Below are 26,557 nucleotides of genomic sequence, written 5' to 3'. Positions count from 1 at the left end.
AGGGCTGGACGGCCCACTTCTTGGGTCCGGGGGGATTGTGAAGGTCCCATCTTGAACCTGACACTGTATACAGTCTGGGACAGGGCGGACTTTCATTAGCCTATTGACCGGACAGCATTAAATATCTATTTTTTTTTAATTTGTAAAAGTACCCTAATCAACCTATACAAATGTGTCCAGCGTGCCTCCTGTCTTCCGTAACGGAATGGTAATCAACAAAATGTGCCTATGGCCTGGCCGCCAAAACTCTTCTTACATGGGCCTGATCCTGAAGTTAAAACACCACATGTAAATCACTGAGGATTTTGATGATTGAAGAGTTGGATTGTCTGCAGGAGACGGGAAACTTTTATATTCGGAACAAGCAGAGCGAGGGAAATCCATCACAATGTGCCGGAAAGCATCAAATAAGGCAGTTTAATTGTAGCTATTGTAGGAATTATTTTTTTATTGTGTTTTATTTCCAGCTCCAGATCATATAGAACCTTTGTGGTTACTACAAGTCTGCTCATTTCAAGGGCGCATAGCTGCTCAGAAAATCACCCCAGAATTAAAGAATAAGAAAAAAGGGGCAAATCTTCCCATCATTTAATATCACATCACACTTGCTCATAAAATTTCACACCGAGGCGAGTGATAAAGGGCAAAACAAAAACATTTGCAACCGTGTTGAAATAAATCTAAAGCTAAAAATACTTCATCATTGGAATTAAGTTCTCCAGCTCTAAAATCAAAAAAGCACACACACCTCATAAATAGCATCATCTTCAGGCCATGACACCCCTCTACATTAAAAAAGCTAATTTACTCATCTGAAACTCAACTTTTAATCGCTGACGCACTTGGGAATCCTCTGTATTAACCACATCTGTTCAACGAAAGTTGGTCAAAGTTGAGGAATTAAATTCACAATGTTTAAAATTGTATATATTGGGAAATAAGTTGGTCGTTGTATGGTGTGTGTGTGTGTGTGGGGGTGGTAAATCAGTTGATATTAAGGGATGTTAAAAAAAAAACAAAAAACCTGCAGTCAGGAACAAAATGATAAGGGACTTTAAATTCTGCTTTTCAAAGTGTTTTAAATTGCAGCATCGGAAAATGTCAACATATCTAGAGCTGTTATGTCCAATAGTTAAATTGGGTCGATTTTGCATTGGAAATGCTTATACTCTGGTCTTTAGAAATGTGTAGTACTTTACCAGCTCTCACTCTACCTCAAGTCAATCGTGGTTCCTTAGATCTGTGGTTCAATCCCAAGTATATTTTACACGATCAGTTAAATCCCTCAGTTAATATTTGCTGAAGTGGCGTACAGTACTGCTCACAACTAGACGGAGCAAAAAAAAGAGAATCATTGTGTTGAGGCAATTGGATGAAATAAAAACAAGACATCCTTCGCTAGGGTAACCAAAAGTTCAATCGCAACTTATCTCAAAAGCATCCCACAATCAAGCGTTTTTTCACATTTTAATATGCAATCAAATTTGACAATGCCATTGTAGTCTGATATATTTAAACCCTCCACGACAATGCTTTTCAATTTTCAGCTTCTGACCCAGACGACGCCACGATCAACTGTAGCTTGAGAACGCGGTTAGAGCGGGGGATGGGGACCCAAAAACATTGTGAATCGAGCGGCGGTATTGTCCAATTAAATTATAAGCGCATTTCTTCTCTACTGTTCAGTACGGGGGGGGGGGGGGGGGGGGGGGTAACAAACGAGCGACGCCGGCCTCCTTGTTCGAGCTAAACCTTCCCTGCCCCACGCTCATAATTCCTACAAACTTCCAGATGTGGAGCAGGTTTTGAGTGTGGAGAGATGCGATGTCGGGAGGCCTTCTCTCCCCGGTGACCCCGTTGCCCTCTGCGCGGCGGAGTCTTTTGAAGGCCGACTTGATAGAAAAATCTAGCGGGGGGGGCGGGCCTTCAAGGGTGAGACCACTCTGGTCCGGCCCGTCTCGACACGCAGCCGGCGTCAAACGGAGGAGGGCTGCAGGTCGGGAGCGACGGAGGGGACGTGGAGCACCGGGCGATATCATTAAGCACCTTGTGGCTACTGCAGTGCGAGTGCACGAGCGCACCGTGAGCAACGACACCTCGAGACAGCAAAATGTTATGGCTGATTAAAAAAATAATAATAATAACAAAACAAAACAAAAAAAGGCTACATATTAGGCTGCTTAAGATGGAAATCATGTAACTCCCAAGGTGCAGTTCTATTAAAATCTGGGCAATTGTCTTTTTAAAAACCAAACTGGAGGGGGAGACAAAACAGGAGATAGGGAACATCTTTCCAAATTTCAGCTTTGCAATGAAAGGTGGTGAAAACAGTTAAGTTGGCCCTTCCCCTCCCTAATCGGGTCGTTATTGATAAATAAAACAAAAAATAAAAAAGTACACTTGCTTCTTTTGCGTCATCACCCAAATCTTTTTGGGTCGGGAATTTCAATTATTGGCTGCAAGGGGTTTTTGATGTATAAAAAAAACAAAACCCCCGTCTGAGCAAAGTCCAGCCGGAAGATTCCAAAAAAAAAAAACAAAAAAAAATTCAAGATACCACTGTAATCAGATAAAGACAACTTAAATATCAGCATCATTTCTCAAACCTATTATTTACACAACAGATTTCGAGAAAACATCGCGAGAGAAGGGCGCTCTCGTGTGGGAGACGCTCGAGGATCGGCTGCCGTCCTGAGTTACAGCAGTGTTTATTTTAGCCGAGAGGGGGGGGAACGTTTTGAGCAGAGGAGGAGCAGCCTTGCTCAAAGTGCTTTACTCGAACGTAGCCAGGCGCTCTCAGGAGGCTCCCGCGAGAGGGATACAAGAACATCGTCATCAGTTTTTACTTTATTTTCTCTTTAAATTCGGGGTAAACCAGTGCAGCCTCACGTGTGTGTGTGTGTGTGTGTGTGTGTGTGTGTGCCCTGTATTTTCCTTTTTTTTTTTTCTCTTCTTTTTTTTTTTTTTCTAACCCCACAGCAGTCCGTGAGATGGGAAGGACAGAGAGGCAACAGCGTGGGTTGTGGGGAAGGAGACAAAATCCAAAACACTGAACAAAAGGAGGGGCATCCAAATCTCGCAGCTGGTCCCGGTGCGATGTTGTCATTGGTGAGTTAAAGAGAAGGGCCTGGTGGGGCTGGGAGACATTGGAGGGATGTAAAGGGGGCGGCGGGGGGCTCTAACTGCGGGGCAGAGTGCATATTTCACAGTGCTCTTTGCCAGGCTGGTTCATGAAGGTGCAGTGCACGCAGGACCACATGGCCGAAGAGGAGGCGGGAGTCGAGGGGCCGCCCATTGCCCCGTAGTCCAGAGAGCTCGACGACTGACCCCCCACTGTACCTGGAGGGGGCGGCACAACAAAAACAACACGTCAATGTCTAAACACACTCCGCCGCGAGAAAAAAAAAAAAAAAAAAGGACCCGTCCGCTGTTCGGTGCGCGGCCGCTTACTGCACAGCTGCTCAATGGTCGCCCACTGCTCAGACTTCTTCCAGGTGTGGGCGAGGTCCTCGTTGGACGTCTTCACGGCGTCGAGAAGGAGCCCGATGCTGTCCTGCAAAACAGCACAACGTCCCTGATGCTTTGCAGAGGAAAAACAAATTTTTGCTTTAAACAAAAAAACACCCCTCACCCCCCAGGAATATTTCCTCTGTAAACCCGTTACGACAATTCGGGGCCGTTTTTCGTTTTTGATGAAACACCGGTCCGGTCCGCTTGCGCATGTACATTTGTTGCACATCTTTCAAGGCAAGCAGAGTCCTTCACGTCATGTGATCGCTATGGAACCCGTAGCTGCACAAACAAGAGCTCAAGGCACCGACAGACGCGTTAAATGAGTTTGTCGGACCGAAGGCCAATCTGACGACGTGGAACAAAGGGCCGGAGTGAAGGCTTCCTGGCTAACGTATGCACCAGGGACCACGCTCCGTCTGAAGACACATGTGGCTGTAATCTCATCCCTTCGCTAATGCCGATTGCATGAGCGCTACGAGGCCCCTGGGATCACTCCTGGGGCTGTGAGGCAATGTGCGTCGACTTACCCTCAGGGGCATGACCTCGTTGGTGACCAGGAAGAGAAGCAGATGAAAGTCAGACACAATGTTCAGGAACACGCTGGAGCTGCACTGGGACAGGTACGTGGCTAAACTGTGGAAATCCTGTGGAAGGCAGACGACAGGGGGTCAAGACGCGTACGACGCTTTCTCTCAGGCGTCAGTGGGAGCGAGGCTGCTGGAGTGACCGGTTTGACCATCGGGTTGAAATATGGCAGACACATGGCTAAAGGGCCCCGAGGGGGAGGTCGGGAGAGGCCAAATGCTGAAATTACACGGTTCAGCCTGAACTCTTGAAACACACTTGAACACTCATGAGCAGTGACTCAGCTCATCACATCCTTGCATGCGTAATGACATGATTCTTAAGATGCTTAGAAGACTATCTTAAAAGTAATGGAAGGCCAAATGAGTGGAGTGAGTCAGTAAGAATGAAATAGAACAAAGGGAATGAGTATTTAGCCTGAAAATGCAAAGCAAAATACTTAAATGCAATGCATAGTTAAAGTTGCAGCTAATTAGCTAACTAACACATAACTGCAGATATGTTCATTCACATGTGTAGTGCGCCATCATGTCTGTTGAATTAAGGAGGAGGAACTGTGAAGATTCATACACAGTTGCTTAACAATTGAGGAAGATAGAAATATAATAGTAGCTTGTAACTATAAGAAGGGTTCTGTCATTTCTTTATTACTCAAGAGCGTAACTCCTAACAATCTGTCACAATTGAACCAAAAAGGCTTTGAGACCTTTTGTTGGTGTCATTTATGACAAAAGCACACCATTTCTTAAGGTAGTGTGAGGAGTAAAGGATTAACTTGCTCACTTGCGTCTCTCCTAGAACATCCCGGTTCTCTATGGGGAAGCGTTGTGTGGAGGAGAAGGTGTACTGGGGGTCCTTGGGGAACGTGGTGGTGATCTGCGCATGGTGAAAGCAAAAGGAATTCACCGAGAAAATTCCACTTATAAAGAGGCCAAAATCTCATGTTACACTTTTGGCCTGCGGGTGGGCCTTTAAGGACCGTACAGGTGTCAAATTGGGTTCAAGCCATTTATAGGCAGCACACACAATTTGACATTATGGATGGTCAGGTTATATAAAATGTGTGTGCGCTGACTAGTTAACATCTAAAACTCATTTTGACACCGGAATGGTCCTTCCACCAGCAACAACCGAGCGGCCAAGCAAGCACTGTTAACTGATACTTACATCGATGATAAGGTACTCCACAGGGAGAGGACGAGCTAGAAATGTGACGTCATTTCCAAATTTGTCTTTATCCTGTCGGGTAAAAGCAGAAAGTCATTAAGAAGCAGAGAGAAAAGATTGTGGGCTGAGGCTTTTGCCGCAGCCGGGACCAAAGCTGTGATCGTTGTTTTGTCACGGTGTTTCTAGACTTGACCGAATTCGGCTTCCGGGCTAGCGCTTCACATGCATATCACGGCTGTGCAGGCGTGGCGCGTGTGGCTGCTGATTACCTTAAAGAAGACGTCTGGTACGTACTGCTCAGAACTGGACTCTTTGGCGTAGCCCAGTTCGGGGGCGTCTTTGCACGGCAGCAGGCACTCGTCTCTGACCAGAGCCATGCACTGGTTAGACACCTGGTAGCCCTCAAAGTGCACCTGGTTATCCGGACCGCCTGTGATCGGTCACAGGGACAACACAACACGACTTAAGATGAAAACAGCAAAAATAAACATGGTAAAAAATTGGGCACAGGGACTGGTAGATGGGACTGCGTTTGATTGAAAGCTTTTCTAAGTTTCTCTCCGCAATTATCCCTCACATGCCAATGTGCCCATCAGGAGCGGTTAGGGGTTCGGCGTCTTGCTCAAGGACACTTCAACATGCTACCAGCGGGAGCCGGGGATCAAAGACGACCCGCTCTACCTCCTCAGCCACTGCGGCCCCCAAAGAGGTGGACGCTGAGGTCAGAAAATAAAAAGGAGGGACATCTGCACCCAATTTACAGCAGGGTCTCAGTGTGAGGCTAGAAAAATGAGTCTGAAGCGGAGCCCTCTCTTTTAAAGTTCTGGCTAAAGCCAGAAGTCAATCTCCTATGTGACAATTTATTTCCTTCCTCGTATTTTTATTAATACTGGCTCAGAAGGTTATTCAGGTTTCTAAATGGACAAAACAATAACTATTGCTGTTACCGATCTATGGGTTGCAACACACCGTGGGGAAAAAAAGTTCAAACTACTTGGTCCTAAATACCATAGAAACGTACCATAATAAAATATAAAGGAGTTAAAAGGTGAGAAAAGCAGTCTTTAAGGCTGAGACATGGTTCAGCGTTAACTACGCCGGTATTCCTTACGGCAGTAGTGAACTATTCATAGCTCAAAAACGCAAAAGGAGAGTCTTGTATTCTGAACACTGGCATTTCCCAGAGCCTCATTAATGCAACGACATCAAGTTCCCCACCGCTCTTGGATCAGCTGCTTTCCAAATGGTACTCGTGTAACCACCCCTACACCTCAGCAGCTGGTTGTGATAAGCTCAAGCAAAATGCAGCTTTGATTCCAGGAGAGTCCTCTACCAAAACTCCATTTACCAGTCACAAACAACAACAGATGGAAATTAGACGTAGGAGGACACATCGAACCGCAATGTTACAGAAGGAGTGGAAACACCTCACCTGTCGCCACCACCGTGACAAACTTGGAGCCGAAATGGCCGTCCCTGGACAGCCTGCAGGGATTCGAATGTAGATTCTGAAAGTATCCGGCTGTGATACATTCCTCTGCACTCAAGTAGTAAGTGTCCTGTTCACAGGGAAGTAAGAAGATGTAAGAAGTAAAGTAAAGGAAAAGAAGGGGCGCGCTACTGGCACGGCCTGACTCGGTGCCTCCCTGGAGCTGGGTGCAATCTCACCTTGTTTCTAGAGTAACGCACGGTGCCTATCCTGGTGTCCTCTGAGAGCAGGTCAGTGAAGATCCATCCCACCTAAAGGATGTATGATACAGAAAAATAAGACATAGCTGATAAACTGCATCGGGTATAACCAGGAACCATTTCACCTTGATTTAGTTCTCGGGGATACATTGAGGGATAAACCCCCTTTCTCAATGCTGCGGAAAAAAAGTATATAAATAAAAACAACACAAATAGCAAAATAAAAACAACTTCAATAAGTCAAGACGACAACAAGAACACAAAGATCAACATTGGTTAAAACAATTACATTCTAAAATTGTTTTGTAAGCATATTTCTAAAATGTCCCAATGGTATCAAGGAATCAATGTTTAAAGTGCACTGTAAAGTCCGGAGCACAGCATTGGAAAGCAGTCTTTCCGAGTTGAGAGTTGTGGGAACATGTAGTGTAATCCAGTCCTGAGAGCAGTTTTGATAAGCTCCTGCATCGAGGTGTAATAGTGGAGTAATACAAACTGGTCGTTTTTTTTAGGCACGCTTTGTAAATGAACATATACCAATGTTGTTGATGTTGTCGTCTCATAAAGAGAGAGGGACAGCCAACTTTTTCACAGATTACAGATAGATTACAATGGTGGGTACTGTAAAATAGTTTCAACAATTCCATTTCTACTAGGCATCTGCAAGCAGGCTCTATTTCGATAAAAGAAAAGCCAAGTTTTTGGCTGCAGGTTTTCTACCAGTTTATCAATATTAATTTTAAAAGTGAGTTTATCTGCAATCCAGATGCCTTCATATTTATAGTGTGGGACTCTTTCAATAGCTGTACAGGGTAAAGTGTTAATATGAACTTTGCTATAATCGATTTCCTTAACTCTTGTGAATAGCATGTATTTTGTTTTTTCAGCAATATCTTCCATATAAATCGGTCCTAAAATTGAACCTCGAGGGACACATTTTCTTATCGATAAAAAAATGCAGATTGAACATCACCCGTTTTCATGTACTGCTGTCTATCAGAGAGGTAGCTTATACTTAAGTCTGTGTGAGAGCAGGGAATGATGGATTGTAGCAAAGGCTTTTAATAGGTCTATGAACAGAGCAGCACAATGGTTCTTTTTATCCAGCAAAGATGTTGCAGAGATGGTGATGTGGTTAGCCCTGGAACCAGATTGGTGAGGGCTCAACATAGAACACTTTCCTAGAAAAGTCGGGAGTTGACAACTGACTATTGATTCAAGTATTTTAGACGGACAGGACAGTTATTAAGATCTCTATTATCTCCTCCTTAATGCAATGGAGTAATGTGAGCAACTTTCCATGCTTTGGGAATTATCCCTGATGAAATGGATAAATTAAATATGGTTATATATTCTGAACCTTCAGAGAGAGAGAGAGATGGAGAAAGAAAGGGTCCAGACTATCTTCTCCAGTTGCTTCCTTGGAGTCAGTGGCAAAAAGTGCCCCAGTAACTAACTATATTAGGAGTGAGAAGCTGGAGGGCAAACTGAGGGGCAGGATTCACAGTATGTACAGAGACATCCATTTCTAGATTCCTCATAGATCTAGCAGATCCTGTGCTCCCATTTTCAAATTCGGTGACCAGCTGCAGCGAAATGTTGTGCCCTTTCCTTGTGATCAGAGGACTCACACTGAAAAGAATTCACATGTGGGTAGGGACATTGCATTTTTATTCTAAGTTGAATTCACTTCCTTCCAGAAGTTGGCTGGATTTGAATAACAACTAAAGATGGTATTTAAATAATAATCCCATTTAGCTTTCCTCACTGACTATGTAAATGTATTTCTTAAATCCCTAAAAGCAAGCAAATGGGAAGCTCTACAGATTGTCTCGCTGGGACCCAAGCCTTATTTAATTTGAATTAGGATGATATTTCAGAGGTTAACCAAGGACTAGACCTATCTTTAGTTCTTTGCTTTGTAAATGGATCATGTTTGTTCACCACTGAGTTGAAGGTATTTATAAAATGATCCAGTGCTTGATCAACGTCCAGGATTTCTAATGTATTTAAAATATCACCATCAAAAAGATCATGTGAGAAGGCCTGCTCATTCAAATCTCAAAAATTTGGCGGTTGAATCTTTTTCTTTAAATGCATATCCCTAATGCAGGCTTTGGGGCAACAGTCACTAATTCCAAGGTCAAAGACACCAGAAGGAACAATTTTCTCACTCCTATTAGATACTATCAGATAAATTAAAGTTGACTGAGAAATATATTTTAGATTAGGCCTGGTAGGGTCAGTAATCACTTAGGTTGAGATTACCACATACCTCTCTTCAATAGTCAGGACACATTGGTCAACCAATTGAGATTAAAAATCACCCAAGCCTATCATCTCTGAATTACTATATTGAGAGATGCCAATTTATCAATGGTGACGGATTCAGCAGAGGGGTGTTTATAAATCTCAATCACGACAACTGAATTATTAGGCCCTAAACTGACCTCCAGAGGAAGAAATTCAAACCCATTCCGTACAATGACCTTTTAAAGAACTGTAGCTGGAAAACATGATTTAAAAAGGGCCACCCCACCTCCTCTTGTATTTCTGTCTATTCTAAACAAATTATATATATTTAAAGAAACCTCAGAATCACTGATGTTTTTCTTTAGCCAAATTTCAGTCAGCACTAAAGTATGAGAGTCTGTTTGAGAAATTTAAGATGATCCAATTTTTGATGTTGAAGCAGACTTCTAATATTCAGATGAATTAGACCGAGACCTTTTTATTACAAGTATGTGGATTAAATAGGGAAGCGGGGTTAGACTCAGATGTATGAAATAAGGGGGAAGTGTTATGGGACTGTGGGGGAAACAGATTTAGAACGGCGTGGCCTTGATGAGCCGTCGCATTTCGATTCATTCAATTCATTGTCAAATCTGTTTCACAAGAGTTTCAGCCTGAAGACGTTTATGAGCCAATATAAAGTAATGGTCATAGCGCCCCCTACTGGCAGGAAGTGGATTGTAACCCCACTGCACATGCTCAAATCTGCCCTAAGCTGCACAGGTTTTCTAAGAGTCCCGGCTTGAAGACATTAACATGGAAGTATTGAGTTACAGTCATAGCGCCACCCACTGGCAGGATAGTGGATTGTAACTCCATTATACATGGTCCTGGCCTGAAGACATTTACGTGCATATTGAGTTATGGTCATAGGGGTGCCTACTGGCAATAGAAAATGACATGTTTTATATTTTGATGTACTCCTCCTAATAACAACTTACTCCTTCACTCAGTGTCCGATGTTTGCAACGGTATCGGTATTCTGCAAGCACCCCCGATGTGTGCAGAGCGAAGGCCGGCGCATAGCTGCTTGGAGCTCTCGTTAGATTTGAAGTACGCTTCGAACGTTGAATATCAAGTCTAGCAATGGACCTAACAGGAATGGTTGTATAGTTTGTAGTGGAAGGCAAACCAGTTCTGTTCAGTAGAGCTGAGTGTGTTGCAGGAGTAGGGGATGGAGCAGGTGACTGTAAAATGAATGCATGTGTTGAACCGACTGACCGTCAGCACAAGGTGCCATTGAATCAAGGCCCGTATCGGTAAGATTTACAGATCTATATTTTTTTGCTTTCAAAGTTTATAAAGTGTACAGACTGGACTACACAGAAGGAGAAGAATAAAAAAGCATATGGGATTTAGTGGCTTGGTACTAGACCGGGTCAGCATATGGAAATTGTTTACGCCCTAAGTGTGAGAGGCTAAAGGAATTCTGAGGATACGCCCACCCATAGAGAGCTGCTCCACACGTCTGAACGTCGAGGAGGAAAGAAAGAAATCAAAAAAGATGGGCCGCCTACTGTGATGGATTCTGGGATTGACATAATGAACTCCTGTCAGCGGGTTTCATTACTGTATCATGCATACACAACACTGCAAAACCAGATAGGACTCTGGAGTAGGGCTGGATAATATGAACAAAAATGCTATCATGATGTTTTTCAATATTGATCAATGCCGATAATTATCACAATATAAATGTAATAATAACCGTGCTGAATGTATTATGTTTTAAGTGTATTCTCAAGGCCTTACGTTAAACACGGTATAAATAAAACCATAAATATGCAATAAAGAAATAAATAAATGAATTAATTAAAAATGGAGGGAGGAGGGCGAGTTTGAGCTGGTCAGTCTTCATGTTTGATAATAACATGTGTACCATAATATGTGCATAACGGATAGGCATGACGACTCATTGGATTCAGACATGGAAACCCCTGGAGAGGTGTCCTTCAGTTCAACTAAACATGTTGGTTTCTCTGCTGTACGATTGGCTGTTCGGGTTGCGTCTTTGTAGGTACAGGAAAAGGGACAAAAAATATATATATATCCAAAAATAAATCTTGTAAATATATCATCGTTATCGTGGAGGATTTTTACCGTGAAAATGATTGAGATTGTTTTATCGCCCAGCCCTACTCTGGAGGCGCTGGCGTTTAATCAGACGAGTGGTTACACAACAGTGTGGCTGTCAGAGCGGGGGAGCAGACCAACCTTGCATAAGCCCAATTTTGCAGCGATTTCCTCCACAGCCGCAGCCTTTGGATCCTCCAACAATTCCAGGCAGTTTTGAGTAGCATTCTGTAAGACAGCGAAAAAAATATACAAATTGAATTATGACTAATTAAATAGTATTACAGAGTAAGAATAGTTTGCTTATAGGGTAGTGTATACTTAATATAAAAACAGTAATTGTATACTCAATTACTAAAATGATTGTATACACAAAGCAACTGAGAAAAATAAACTTATATTTTTCAGGATTTATGACCACATGAATGTCAATAACATCTTCAATTATGATGTTCCGGTCTTCAAAAAGGTACAAACAAAATGAGGGGATAACCACATAATTATCTCATCCTTCAGAACTACTGAGCTTTAGTTTGAATTTGGCCATCTTTGAGAGTATATTCAACGCCACCTTGTGGTTTGCTAAACCTACTGCAGCTCTATAGGTGAGCAGTGGACCTTTGTGTTGGTCATAGGGGGCGTCACGATTCCGCTTCCAAATAGATCTAAGTGAGCGTTCAATTTTCGAACTTCAAAACCACAAGCAGGTTTGCGATTCTCCCTCGCTTTTTTTTGTGGCTTATATTGTCTGACATGAATCAATAAACATGATCTCTAAACTGCATACTGCATCGCTGAAGCGGAGCGGAGCTGTGTGAACTGAGAACAAAACTGAGACTGGCAGCTTGTGAGAACCGGTATGCGCTCCATAACAGTAGTTAACGTTAAGGACATGATTTGGATTGTGATATCAAAGATTAGGTAATAATGTGAAAGGGAACATGATGCTGCGATATGAGTAAAATTAGGAAAAAATGTCAGATTGGAGAAGGACGTAGAACGATTAGAGACGCACTTGCAGTGTGTTGAAAAGTTTGTCTCTTGGCTCTTCAGCATTCATTTTATCCATGAAATTGTATGAAATATTTTGTTTATATTAATTCCCCTGCAATTTTTTTTTTTTTTTTTAACACACACACACACACACACACACACACACACACACACACACACACACACACACACACACACACACACACACACACACACACACACACACACACACACACACACACACACACACACACAAACAATTTAATGTAACTCATTTTTGTTATTATCTAGAGTGTTTAATATTGTTTACCCCGGTTGGTAAACTGCTTTAGAATGACCTATTATTTTTTAATATGCAAGTATAACCACAACTTCAACTTGTCCTTATTTGCAGCACACTTCTACTTCTCGGATTAATTCCATGGTCTATTGTCCAATATGTGGAACATATTTTTAATTTGTATAATGGGAAAATACTTTGATATTCACAATTTCTCCCTTGCTATTTAGTAAGGCCTCTTCTGGATCCTCTTCCATTTGTTATCTCTAGTGGGCAGAATCTGCATAAAACAGGAGAATAGGACCTGGAATCCATTCGTATCAGCCATATCCAAATTCCAACAACGTAAACATTGTTTGTTTCAGCTAGCATTGATATCACCTGGCTGGGATCACCCAGACCACGTCCATTTAATGTTAAAGACTATTTTTCACAATAAATAAGGCAGACTTTTTAGGACTCAATACATTTTTTCCCCCCAATGAGAACTCCCAATGTTCTCTGGAACTGGGAAAAAATAAACAAAACCTTTCCAGACCTAGTGTCTGAAGAGTCCAGGTGACAATGTGAAAGAGGGGTTGGCACTGACCTGTGGGGGCTCGTAGATGGCAGCCACTTCTGCTCTGATGGCCAGAGGTATGTCTTTGTGCTCAGTGTAGCGGCCGTACAGGTAGCCCATTCTCTGGCTCCCCGTCTTCCTCCAGAAGTCCAGGAAGCGGTCAGCAATGGTGTGGTTCTCAAACATGATGTTGTCCACGTGCCTGTATTTCTGGGGTGAGAAGGGAAAAAGAAAGAGTACATGTCAGAAAGTTGTCAGGTAAAGTGTGTATGCTATCCAAAAATATGCCTTTGAGTCTGTTCTTGATGACCATGTATTTATATCTGTGCGAATGTTTTTCTGTCAAGGGATCACTACCATGTCACTGATAAATAAAACAACCCAATTTTAGCAGCAATTATTCTAACAAATTCTTAAGATTTAAGACTTATGGTCACAGCGATGTTATCATGGTGTCTGTAGGTATCAGAGTTCAAATTGTTAATTTTTTCAGACATTTTAAGACCAATCTTAACAATATGTAAAATATTTGAAGCAATTTATTTCTTACTCAATAAAGTACTGGCATTCAATTTAAAGGTAAGTACTATATATTTGGTACAGGACTGGGGTAAGCATAAGGTAGAAACAGGGGAGGTGATGAAAGATGGATGATTCTATACTCTTATTATAACAGTCTCCTTCAGGTCAGATAGCAAGGTAAGGTAAGTATACTATTGGATTTCTCTCTACATGCAAGTGTTTGCTTAATCTACAATAGGTAGTACATTATAGTTCTCTTATTCAAAATGCACCATCAGCACAGGGGCTTCACATCTTTTTCAATCCCCAAAATACAAAAAGTCAGATTTGAATCAAGAGTGCTAAGTGTGTGTGTGTGTTGCAGACTTGCACCTGTCTGTTGAGAGTGATGGCGCTGGGCTGGCACTTGGTGCAGATCCCCTCGGGCCACGGGGGGTGGCCTTCGCAACCGGACTTGATCTTACAGCTGATGTTCTCCAGCGCGGCAAACTTCCCTCTGTGGTGTTCAGTGGGAGGTGAAGATTTGACAGGCGGCTCTCAGGTTTGGGCACAGAGGAAGATAGAACAGTCGCCGATGCCGGCACTTACTTGTCTGCCCCACCGGTCAGCTTGCGAATGTAGGCGTGGAATGACATGTGCTTGACTGGCGGGTCCAAGTGGTTCAAGTAGTCTTCGTCAAAAGGCTGGCGGAGGAGACAGAGCGACAGGTGGTGTGAGGAAAATACACGGTAAACATTTGTTTGTTTTGTCTTGATTCTGTATACATGTCAACATTATGTCCCATTATAAGAGACTAAATGGGGGATGCACAGACAGTTTCTCTTGTGGGTACTGGACGTTACAGCGTACAGATAAATACCTTCAATTCAACATTTTCCAGTTACAGTGATGGCAAATCACTGATATTGAAGACCCTGTGTCTTTATTATTTTCAGTGATTAATTTTTTCACAGGATTTTTATTGAAGAAATTAAGATCCTTCATTACACTGCCCCATAATTCCAATAAACAGAACGTGTAATGTGAACTCAATGAATCTACATAATCTACATCCCTCAAAAGAGAAAAATATATAAAAAGCATGAGTGAGGTTACCTCTAATGGTACACAATGCACACACTTCCCCAGAACACCGTGCCGACACCTGTAACAAGCAGAATATTATGTGAAAATAGGTTGAAAATCTGTCAGATAAGAGATTATAGTGATAAATGTGCTAGCATTCCTGGATAAGAACCGATGCCGAAACCGAACGGATTTTAAACATTTGTTAGAATCTAAAAGCACAAAGAACTATACTTATTTGTCTAATATGACTTGAAAAAGTAAAAATACACAGTATTTATTACATTTAAACTTGATTTTCAGGTATTTGTCTCCCCTAGAAGTTTGTTGCATTGTTTTAATTTGAATAGTTGTGTTTTCTCTTATATTAGGGACAAAAAAACAAAAACAAAAAAAACAACAACACAATTTAACGCCATCAAGTTCAAGTTCAAGTGATTATTTGTCACAATAACAGTATCAGATGTGTATGTGCGAGATGTTTTCCGTACAGCTGTGGATCTCTGTTCCTGTATATCTTCCCATCTTGCTTGGTCAGGAACTGATCGATCTCGTCCTCCTGGATCTGGGAGAACGCCGAGTGGGAGCGTGGAAGCATGGATGAGGAGGAGGCGGAGGAGGAGGAGGAAGAGGAAGAGGAAGAGGAGGAGGGCAAAGGTGCGAAGGAGGTGGAGGGTATTGATGAAGATGAGTGAGGGGTGGCCATGTCCATGACTTCTCCAGAGGCTCCGGGGGAGCCCGACGGGAACAGGAACAGCATATCGCCATGCCTACAGGGGAGGGGGACAAAGAAAATAATAGCTTGTATGTATGTATGTATGTATGTATGTATGTATGTATGTATGTATGTATGTATGTATGTATGATTTTTTTTTTCTAAATCCATCACTCACTTGATCTTGAGGAGGCTGAGGGTCTTGTTCTGGGACAGGATCTCACCGGTCTTGTTGCGGTTCAGGTAGATTGAGAAGCCGTTGGAGTTGAATCCAAACTCTTTGGCCACCTGAGAGAAGAGAGGGGAACCGTTTCCAGATTTTAGCAGGATCTCCTTACAACCAGGACGCAAAGATCAAAGTTTGTACACAGATGAAGGAAATGGAAATAAATACATGCATCATCACGTATTCAAGCAAGACAGTTCAGAACTCAACATTTGCTCATCTATAAAGAGAGGGCCATCCAAATTTAATATATTCTTCTAGAGGCATAACCACATTATGTGATTGACACGCCATTTGTGAACAAACCTGAGGCCGTTAAGGGACAGCTGACTATGTACTTGGGCTGGGCAACATATCGATATAACATAGATATCGTGAGATGAGACCAAATACCGCTTTTTGGATTTTGGTTATCGCAGTACCATATGACATTGAATATTTTCTGCATTACAGTGAAGTAATACAACTTTCCGAAAAACCGTGGACGGTTCTAATCAACCTGAATCAAATTGACTCTTGCTGCAATCGGGTCGCAGAGCTATACTGCTATTGAGCAAGTTAGAAACACATGAATCATTTGTTTGACAATTTAAAGCTAATACCATTTGCTACCAAATACATTAGATAATGTTCTCATAGAAATTTGGAGCAGTCTGTGGAATTAGGTTTTTACAGAATCTACACTTTCTAACCACTACAGCTACACATAAGGAAGAAGGAAGGTAGAATTGTGTTAAAATATAGACTTGTAATTGGCTTTCCTCTTGAAATGTTCATAAATTCCAATAAAACTGTGGGGGAGATAATCAAATGGCAGCAAGGCGCTGGAAAAACCAAGTGGAGCTGTAAGAACCACTTATAAGGTAATTTCAGTGTAAGACAATCTCAAAGCTATTAACAGCACTCTATGTGGCTGGCCAAAAGAGCATCCCTCACCACTGTAACATTATCATCTTATTTGCTAAGAGATCACAATGGCCGGTGGTCATTAGGGATGGGGGAGAGAAAAAATAAAAAATAAAAATAAAAATGTATTCACTCAAGTGTCGTTATTTTTGGCCTTACTGACTCCTTCCTGAATCAATATCCACATTCAATTTGTTTACATGCAAATCAACATATGCCAAAAAATGCAATCAAGCTGGAAATTTATGAGCCTGCTTTTCTAAAATGTGAATTGCTTATATTAGAGGATTTTTTTTTTTTTTTTTTTAATACATGGCTTAAGATAAGACCCACTGGGTGCTGGGGGGAACCTTCATAGGTAAGGAAACTTAACATTGTGGTAGTCCGCACAATATAAAAAAATAATAATAAAATTAAATAGGCTCACAGACGGCCTGCATTTGTCACGTTTTTGTCCCTGTCACTGTTTGCATGTTGGTGGGGAACGAAAATACTGCACCCACTGATCTGTAGGCAGAGCAGCTGAGATGAAACAAAGACACATGCATTTTTAATGGAGTGCGAGTGCTGCAACACTCGAAGGTGAACAGCCCAGTGGACTGCTGTTCTAATTTAAGGACTCAGGTAGGGATTCAACAATGCTGCTTCTGGCATTAGTCCTATGCCTGGTATAATGTACCCTATCAGAGAATATTCCCAAAACAGAAATCCGATAGCACCAGCCATATTCAAGTCATGTCATTTTTTTTAGGAAATATATTTTTGCTTATGACATTTAGAATGGGCTGTTCAGTAAATGTAATGAATTCAATTTGTACAAAGTAAGCAATGACACTTGGGATGTGTATAAGCAGTCAAAAAGTGGCATGTGTCCATCCGCAGCCTCAAGACATAATGTACAGGGAACGTAATGTATTGTTTTTGTCATTTGACACAATCTTGAGAGATAAAAGTTCCACTCAATGTTCCCAAACAAATTACACATTCACTTCCTATAAAAATCTGTCTTGATTCTGGTATTACAAAATGAAATATAAGGACTTTCAAGTACTTTTTTTTTTCTCATTTATTTATTTTTTTAAGCAAAAGGGTTTTATTTTTTCAAGGAATCCACACAAAACCAACATAATCTATTTTTAATGTCATTTTTTTAATATTATTACATTACAATATGATTTGAATAATAAAACCAGGGGCAATATCACAGGTTTTCAATGATCGCCTTTTTTTCCCCCCCAAGGACTATTCGAGCACTTCAAGCACCTCAAGGATATGGTGAGAACCCTGAAAAATGCATCTCACTTTCACGGGCATGTAGGTTGCGACAGAAAGTCATTTTGAGGTAAATCTTACTGAAAAATATTCCTGATTGACTTGGGTACTGATGTCCATACCACTACCTTGCAAGCAACTGTGAGGCTATATTTAACAAGTGTTCCAAGCAGTGTACACTCAACTCTCTCGCTCTAAAACACAATGCTCTTCAGTGAGTGTCCAGATTCAACGCCCCCTGTGGCAGAACTGCAGAGCCACACTGCTCGGGTGCTGCCTGCGGAGCTTCACGCATAAACACTGGACAGGCACAGGCAAACCCGGGGAATTGAAGGTAGGTGCAGGCGTTCTCTTTGGCAACACAGTAAACAGCTTTGCAACAGAATGAAATACTGAAAATGTGTCACAGTGATTTGAAGCAGTGTGAACGACTTGGAGATGAGAGGTTGTTGAAAAGCTTCACTTCAAACTAACAGAATTGCACTGTTCACTTTGTTTTAAGCCTTAATGTATGATTTATCACTCTTTGCTAGTGTTTTTCAACTACTGTGCTGCGGCACTCAAGTGTTGCTGTGAGAGCTCGCCCGGTTTGTCGTGAACAATTTTTCAAATCCCACTTAAAATACAGAAATAATGGAAATAGCTCTTGTGTTGCAAGATCGAAATTGCACAGTAGCATCTCTGTGTGTTCCTCTGAACAAGCTCAAGCTTCATAGTGAAAGAGTACTATTAGTAGGCCATAACAATAACAATGAGAAGAAGAAGAAATTATGTTTCGTGACATTCTTAATTTGAACAAGAGAGTCGATTATTAAATCAAAACTGTGTTGTGGCAGAAAAAGGGGTTGGGAAACAAACATCCGACGACGTAAGTACCTTCTTGAGAAAAGCGGCAGCAGTCTCTCTCTTGGTGGAAGGGATCTTCTTCATCCCATCTGGGGACTGGACCCGGATGACCTGCGTGGGAATAAAAGCCCAAATGAGGCGCGACACAACACACAGCGTTCCAGGACCGTAACGTCAGCTTAATATAAGATATTTGTGTGACCGCATTTGTATCGACTGGTCCTGATGGCGCCGACAAAACTGCCCGGGGAGGGGGTTCTCCAAACATCTCCCTGGGAAACAACGGGATAACTGAGCTGCGACTAATTTGCCACTGTATAAACACGGTGACAACGGTGACAGTGCAAAACAGGACTGCCGGCTCCCATTGAAAGCGGCTTCAAATAATGTATTTAAGATGTTTAATGGAAAGTTAACCATTGGCCAGATTGTGTAAAGATACAGGATAAGACTTGGTCCAAGTCAACAGAAAGATTTCCCTTTTTAACAAGGGACAATAAACGTCACATCAATAACTAATAAAGTAATACAATAAAGTAATAAATAAAAACAAAAAAAACAACAACAAATAACTCAAAAATAGAATAGCAACGTATAACAGCCCTTCAAAAATTACTTTTGAAAATAGAACGATTTCCCAATATACGATAAACCAAAAGAAAATACTAAAAAGTATAGAAAACATGGCTTTATACCATCGCCCCAAAGATTAACATTGAGCCTCAATTCACACCGCCAAAGATAGGAAAGTGTGCAAGTTGAAACATGCATAGCAAATAAAATACATGTAAATAACCAACCAACCAACCAACCACACAAACAAAACCACGAATAAGTAACTTGCCCGTGGCGGACACACAATGGTAGGCAAATAGTGCTGGGAATCTTAAAGCTAGGTTGATATATTACAGACAATAATTATTATTCCAGTCGGCAAACTGGTCAACATCTACAGTTAGCCAACTAAGCAGGCCGAGGTCGGTGTTTCGCTAGCGCCTAGCCACGGCTAGCCTGCTAGCTAATTCTGCTGCCTCATCACTCCGGACTTTAGCCGATCGGCTACAGAGCGTTAGCCGAGTCACAATTTCCGCGATCGACAACGGGAGACGGAGCGGCTACTCACCATGTTCTCCGCCATGTCGCTCGGCCGCGGGAGCCCCGCCGTGGATCGCTGCGGTGTGAGACGGACAGTGATGGCGGTGAATACAACAACCACCGTGACGCCGCTGCCCGAGTGGTGTCAACGAAACTCCATCCCGCAAGTCAAACACCGGGTGTCGCAGATATTAGCGTCCGCCCGCTGCCCGTGTTAACCCCCCCCCCCCCGTGCGGTGCCACGTCGAAGCGGCTACGGTAGAAACAAGAGGCTAGAAGCTCGCGTTCCGGGAGGAGCAACGACGTCGCGCCCGCTGCGGCGACGCGGCAACAGCGGCAAAGAATGGAACCGACCTCTCCTGTTGCCGGCTCCCAGGTCGCGGGGGCTGTGCTAACGCTTCGTTTCCAGCCGAGACACCGGCTCCGGCTTGAGCAGAACCAGCCCGAGTGTGAACGGGGCCGGGAGTGGGCTGCAGCGTAATAGGTACGTTATACGTTTTGTGACGTTTTGTGACGTTTTTAGTGCCCGTTCATCAGAATGTGGGGGGCGGGGGGGGGGGGGTCGTGTTGTTAGCACTGTTAGCTTTAGCATCTCCCTGTTGGCTGCACCCGAGTCAAAACAAAAGTGTGAAATACGTCGAATTATCTAGTCAGAAACGAGTGTAATTGTGTGTTATTGCCTTTTACCAGGACGGCTTTCATACGATATGATCTATAATCATATCAAGACCCAGTGACGTACAAGTTAACAAACAAACGCTCAATATTCCATAAGCTGCTCCCATTGCATGGTGCTCTCCCGAAACGGCACTTATTTGTACCGTACCATAGTTCTTAGGAGAAAAAACAAAACAAAACAAAACACAAATGTGGTTGCTGTTTTTATGCTTTATTTTTATTTTTTTACCTCATCCTGTAGAGAGGACAGTGCTGCGTTTCGTAGTCGTCAAAATGTAAGTGTTAGCTGAAGCATCCCTTTTTTTTTTTTTTGCCCTCCCTCTCTACCATCCGTCACCCGCTGCTGTTTATTTACAGGAAACAAAATCCGGAATAGTAATAATAAAAAAAATAATAATCTGAATAAGGACCGACAAGTAATTATCGAATATTATTTGTACTGTACCAAGGTTTCCATTTCCTCAATAACAAAACATGGGTTCTAAAGGGAAAACGAATGAAATGGAACTTGAATGACTTGCAAGTAATAAGGTGGAGACATTCTTGGCGCATACTGTACTTACATGGATTAATCACAGTGTTTTATGACAGTGATGAAAGAGATAATGCGGGGATAAAGAGGATGATGAACTGGAACGCAGTGAAAGATGAATAAAAGAGGGGCCATAGCAATGGAAAAGGCTCGAGACAACACACAAGATATATTCCGTCAACTAACAAGCTTCAGCTAAGTGGCAAAATCAAGAGTGTGAGAAAATAAAAATATCAAGAAGAAACCCCGGGGACAACATTGTCATGCAAAAGTATGAGAGCAAAAATAGGTTAAGTCAAAAGAGACAAACACAAAACAACATTTCCATTTAAATTTCAATTACAGAAGGACGATTTAACAGATAGATAGATAGATAGATAGATAGATAGATAGATAGATAGATGAATTACAGTTTACACGGGGGAACAGGATCGAGCTCATCACATATAGAAGTATATTGTACATCCGTGCATTTTGTGTCTTGACATTTAGAAAGTCGAGTGTAGGGTAGAGTGTAGTGCCGAGAACAATGTGTATCCCGGGCAAAGATGGCAGCACCTGTCGGTAAAAAGATGGTTTCGGGCGGAGAGAAAATACAGCCACTGTCTGCTCTCTACAGGACTCAGATTTTAGTATTTTAACGTTCGGCGATCGGTGGACAGCGCCTCTGGGATGGCGAAGAGAGCGGCCGAAGCACGTGAAATGGGAACCCACCCATCTCACGGGTTTGTCACTTGTACTCAGAATGAGGCGTTCTTGCTTACGTAAGTTTCACGCGCGTCGAAAGAGAAGAAGTAGTAGAAAAGTGTGTGTGTGTGTGTGCGGGAGGGGGAGGGTGAAAGAAAGACGGAGGAAAGGGGGCGGAAAGGAATTGCCGGCGGACTATGATAACAGTGCGGATCTAATGCGGTTGAGAATACAGACAATCAGACGAACGGATTCTAAACACGAGCAGATTGTGTGTTTGTGACGTCAGGCTGCGGAAAAATCCGGTCTTAGAGGACTGCTAGTTTTTTGTAGGGTTTTTTTTTTTTTTTTTGCAGACTTTTTCTTGTTTTTTCCATTTTTGTGTTGGTTGCAGTTTCTCGTTGTGGTCTTCTTGTCTTCTTTTTTTTTTTTTTGAATAGTTCTGTTTAATACCCGAGGGATGGAGGGGAGGGGGGTGGGGGGGCTGAGGCAAATGGTTTGAAGTGCATGGAAGTGGCCCTGGAATCCACGCAGGACGTGGGAGCGCCGCAGGGGAGGCTCAGATGATGCCGTACTGCGCCAGCTCGTGCAGCTCCAGGTGATTGAAGGCCTCCCAGGGGCAAATGACGGTGATGTCTGCGGAGAGAAACACGGGTTGAACCTTCGCTCAGGTCACGGCCCATCCCAATGCCCATGCAAATAAAAAATAATACAAGAAAAGCGCAGTCGTACCTGTGCCTAAGCCCTCCATTCCAGGGATATCATCGCCAAAGCTGTAAAATCATGAAATGTTAGTGAGACACACACACTCCCAATACCCTCAGCGTTACATCGGGGTGTGGACCACGCTGATGCCGGTTTTCCAGGACCTACCCTTGGATTCCCTTCTTTGGAGGCTTGCTCTTGAATTGACGAGTCTGCCTCTGCTTGAATTTGGGCGGTCCCTTGCGTGGAGTGGCGGGGCCCCCGGTGACTCGGGTGGCCGACTTGATTTCAGCTTTGGGGGCGTCCAGATTCATTTTGAATCGTCACACGTAGGCGGCTTCTCCGAACACCTCTCCAAAGTAAAGGTCGTCTCGATGATAGCTGTCCGGAAGGAGAGGGACATAAAATGATCGGAAATAATCTTTTCTTTGACACTTTCGGGTCAACGTTCACTTGGCATAATGGCTTCAGGCGCAACTTGTTTTATCTCATATTTCAGTTAAAAACAATTTCTGCCCAAGTTTCAGTTGCACGAAACTCCGTCACCTTTGTTTGATAGCAGACTCTAATCCTCTTCCTGACCATATTAGCACGGAACAGGATTTACATTCATATTTTTTGTAATGTAAAACACTAAATACTATTTGAACTTACATGGACTACCTTGGAAGATGACTATGAGGATGACCCCATTTCCAAATCCTCAGCCAGCCATTTGCTCATGGTCTTGTGTAGTATAATAATCTAATAATCTTGTTAGAACAAGGACGACACGACCGATATGCTGAATAATCATCAAGAGTCTAATGGGTCAATCCTCTCACCTTGTCCCCCCTCCAATGACATTAATTAAGCTATTGGATTAATGTACGGATGAATCATAACCACAAAACTGCAGTCGGACATGCTTCTACGAACAAAGTCTTCTCACCAATTAAAGCCCTATGATGTATTTCATTGTATTTCTATTTGTACATATCATGCGGGCTCCCTTGATTCTAAGCCTCTTCATTTCCAACGTTTTTACTATTTGTGTTGTGAAAATCCTCAACGGGTTTATTCATAATTCTTCCTGAATCTGAATCTGAATCCTGGCTCTTTAACCTTCCAAATTTATTAACGACATACTGTGTTTAACAATCAGCAGCTTTCTTGTTCCTAATGCATGCATACCATTTACAAGGAACACTTTCTACCTGTTGCCTATTCACTGATATTAACTGATGGAGGTATTGAGTCTTGAAGAGGTGCAGTGGTCATGCATGCATGGTCCCTCAGCTCACATTACACAATTTATTCAAAAAAGACAAATGCTTTTAACCTACATTAAAACAAAATCTTATGTTACACTTTTTTTTAAATTGACATTCATGTTGTGTAATATGTTTTGGAAAGCTGTGTGATTGTGTCTTTATATATACGATTTGTAACCGTGATTCATTATGAAATACTTATCTTGTCATTAAGAGATTGATTGGACTCTATCTATGCTTTGTCTGACATGACTGCAAAATTCGATAATTCATAAATACCGCGGTGAATTTCTTTCGTGAAACCAGTAAAAGTTGTGTCGATTTGCAATTCATTACATGAGTTTATTTTCCCCATTTAATCAACTCAGTGAACAAATCCAACGCGAGTCTTACTCTAATCCTTTCGATCTGATTGTTTCAAGCACAGTGCGGTTCTACAGCAACATCCACGGTCCCTCGCTGTGCCAGTGGATGCTGGGGCTGTCTGTGACGCCATGCCGTTCCATGTTAGATCCATCATCACTCCATGTCGTGTGGAAGGTGCGCGGGAAGGTCTACTCACCGGCTGCTTGGGTGAAGGACAGCCAGACGAGTGGGTGTGAGTGCAGCACTGCTTCTCTCTAGAAGACGTTTGGGTTCTATGCTAGGTTTGCTGTGAGGACCAAGCGGGGCTTATGGCCCCTCTTATATGCCCAGATTACCGATGCACCGCCTACTGTGTCGGCTCCTCTGTGGACAGTTTCCATGATGCATGGAGTGTGGAACTGCAGGCATAAAAGCGGGGAAGGAGGAGCTAAAATGAAAAGGCTCTGGGAAATACACAGCTGAAAAATAAACATAGAATAGATGTATGCTGTATATTACACACATAAACTACATGTAGTGTATGATACATATTGTGTGGCCCCATAATTACATTTGTACATGTGGTGGTCAAAATGCTTTTATAAACAGTTCAAGACTTGGTCGTTTGTTTTATCCTGTCCGTTGTTTTTTCAATGCTTGTACATGTCTGGCCATGCTGCAAGCCACATTTCCCATGTGGGAAGGTCAAAAAGCGGAGACTTTCATGGTGAGCATTCCAAGCAGGACTGCAGCTGTTCTGAAGGCATAGAGCCAAGGGCCCTACTACTTATTAGGTCCTTGATCTGCTAGGTTCCGTTATTTTGTCCATTCATTGTTTACATAGGCAAACACTGCATAGAATAGGTATTTCTGTTATGCTGCCCATTCAGTAGGGAATATGTTCGTATGTGGATGCTGTCTTGGTCAGGCATTTGTTGCCAACAAACCTCTCAATCATCCATCTCTCAAATGTGTTTTAGACCGAATTAAAATCGCAATTTATGCCCACAAAAACAGCAAACTGGTTAAACGCTCGGCATTTAAGATTGAAATGATCCAGAAACAGTTTATATATCAGATTATTGGAACGTGCCATAGCCAGCGCAGCCACTTATTTTTATTTTTCATTGATTTATTCAAACAACCGATAACCCCTAAGTTCTTCACAGGAGGACATGAGGGGTGAACTGTAATTGACGCAAATAATCAACAATCCTAATACGGGGATATACTAGCCGTCTCATTCATGAGCATCACGCCGCAACATGATGTCAAACGAAGTGTTGATATTGGGATGGTACAATGACCGAGTGGTGGTAATCTCCAATCAGCATAGCTTTCATATCTTCCATCACGTCACTCAGTCAGTGGGTACATGGCATGATCAGTGTTAAACACCCCTTCCTAAATGGCTGGAGTCCAGATCAAAGAAGAACCCTGCTCCTTGGCTGGTAGGCCCACACTGCCACCGTCCCCAGGATAATCAGGACTTACACAGTACACTGCTGCTGCCAGACTTATTGCTGACTCGTACACAGTGAGCTCAGGGTCATTGGCCTTGCCAGTGGCACGGGCCACAAGTTGTTCTATCCTCTGCGAGCTCAGCCGACGGCAACACGTCATTCTAGAAGGACAAGTGAAGCTCTGGCTCTACCTGGCTTGCAGCTAATTATTCGCGATGTGCCTGACGCGCAACATAGTAATTCTACGGATTAATCTAGGTTTGTATGAGGTCTACATGATGCATCATGGATTGGATGTGATTTAGTTTCAGTAAATAAGACTTTGTTTTTAAGGTAATGTGTGGTTATGATTTTTGTTCCATCAGGTTCTCCCTTGTGGTAGCGAATGCTGCTGATTGTACTGAATAAGGCTGCATAATTATCAGTAGTGTTTTATAACAACGTTTATGTCTACAAATAGAAATGAGCAAATAACTCTTTAATTTAGGGAAATACTTTAATAGAATAAAACAAACTATTCAAAAAGCTGAAATATAAATCCACTTCCCACACTTCATTACAAACATGAAGTCAATCAAATACAATTTGTGCAAATGTGTTCCAGGAGTGAAGGAAGACGATTTTCCTTTGTAACAGAAAAATGGAAGAACGTGGACTGTAATTGATATTGTATATTGATATAAATAAAGTTCCTAAAATGAGCATAATAAAGCTATTTAAACAACTGTGGTGTGAACATGATGTTCTTTTTCTTTTTAATGTTTACAAATTTTCAGTTTTGCAAATTATATTTTGGATGATGATAAAGTACACAAACTGGTAATACAAGCCTTGCTGCCGACAATCACTAATAGCACCAAGTGTGGGCACCATTATTTCTATTGTCGAATCTTTTGGGGCAAGAATTCATGGAAAAAAATACACAACAAATGTGAAAATTGTTAATTACAAAAAATGTTACGATATTAGGAAATGGTGGGCCATATAAAGTGCGTTCAGAATAACAAATGGCCATCTTCAGGCAAACCTCCCAAACCATTTCAATGCTCAACCCAATTCCATGGGGCAGTCAACAGCCGCAACCAGTCAATTTACA

At 42.3% G+C, this 26,557-nt stretch overlaps 2 protein-coding genes across 2 annotated transcripts; both read right to left on the bottom strand.

Annotated features, from left to right (window-relative positions):
• Positions 1–438: 438 nt before the first annotated feature.
• Positions 439–19,974, bottom strand: nploc4 (NPL4 homolog, ubiquitin recognition factor). Its single transcript, XM_080021931.1, has 17 exons — positions 19,827–19,974; positions 18,734–18,814; positions 15,632–15,741; positions 15,230–15,508; positions 14,769–14,817; positions 14,262–14,356; positions 14,046–14,169; positions 13,182–13,361; positions 11,461–11,547; positions 6,934–7,005; positions 6,698–6,824; positions 5,535–5,695; positions 5,266–5,337; positions 4,882–4,974; positions 4,041–4,157; positions 3,451–3,553; positions 439–3,339 (listed from the first exon to the last, which is right to left on the bottom strand). Exons 1-17 carry the CDS (start codon positions 19,839–19,841, stop codon positions 3,179–3,181), a joined length of 1,926 nt encoding a protein of 641 aa, XP_079878057.1. The 5' UTR covers positions 19,842–19,974; the 3' UTR covers positions 439–3,178.
• A 2,217-nt stretch (positions 19,975–22,191) lies between these two features.
• pde6gb (phosphodiesterase 6G, cGMP-specific, rod, gamma, paralog b) lies at positions 22,192–22,714 on the bottom strand (the record flags this gene model as incomplete). The annotated part of the gene is made up of 3 exons (XM_080021765.1): positions 22,192–22,331; positions 22,428–22,468; positions 22,569–22,714. The coding sequence occupies 3 exons, from the start codon at positions 22,712–22,714 to the stop codon at positions 22,255–22,257; spliced, it is 264 nt and encodes an 87-aa protein (XP_079877891.1). The 3' UTR covers positions 22,192–22,254.
• Between the last annotated feature and the right edge of the window lie 3,843 nt (positions 22,715–26,557).

Source organism: Zeus faber (assembly GCF_960531495.2).
Source record: "Zeus faber genome assembly, chromosome: 20".
Taxonomy (NCBI): domain Eukaryota; kingdom Metazoa; phylum Chordata; class Actinopteri; order Zeiformes; family Zeidae; genus Zeus; species Zeus faber.
The sequence above is the reverse complement of the archived record's forward strand: the minus strand, read 5'-3'. Positions and strand labels throughout refer to the sequence as shown.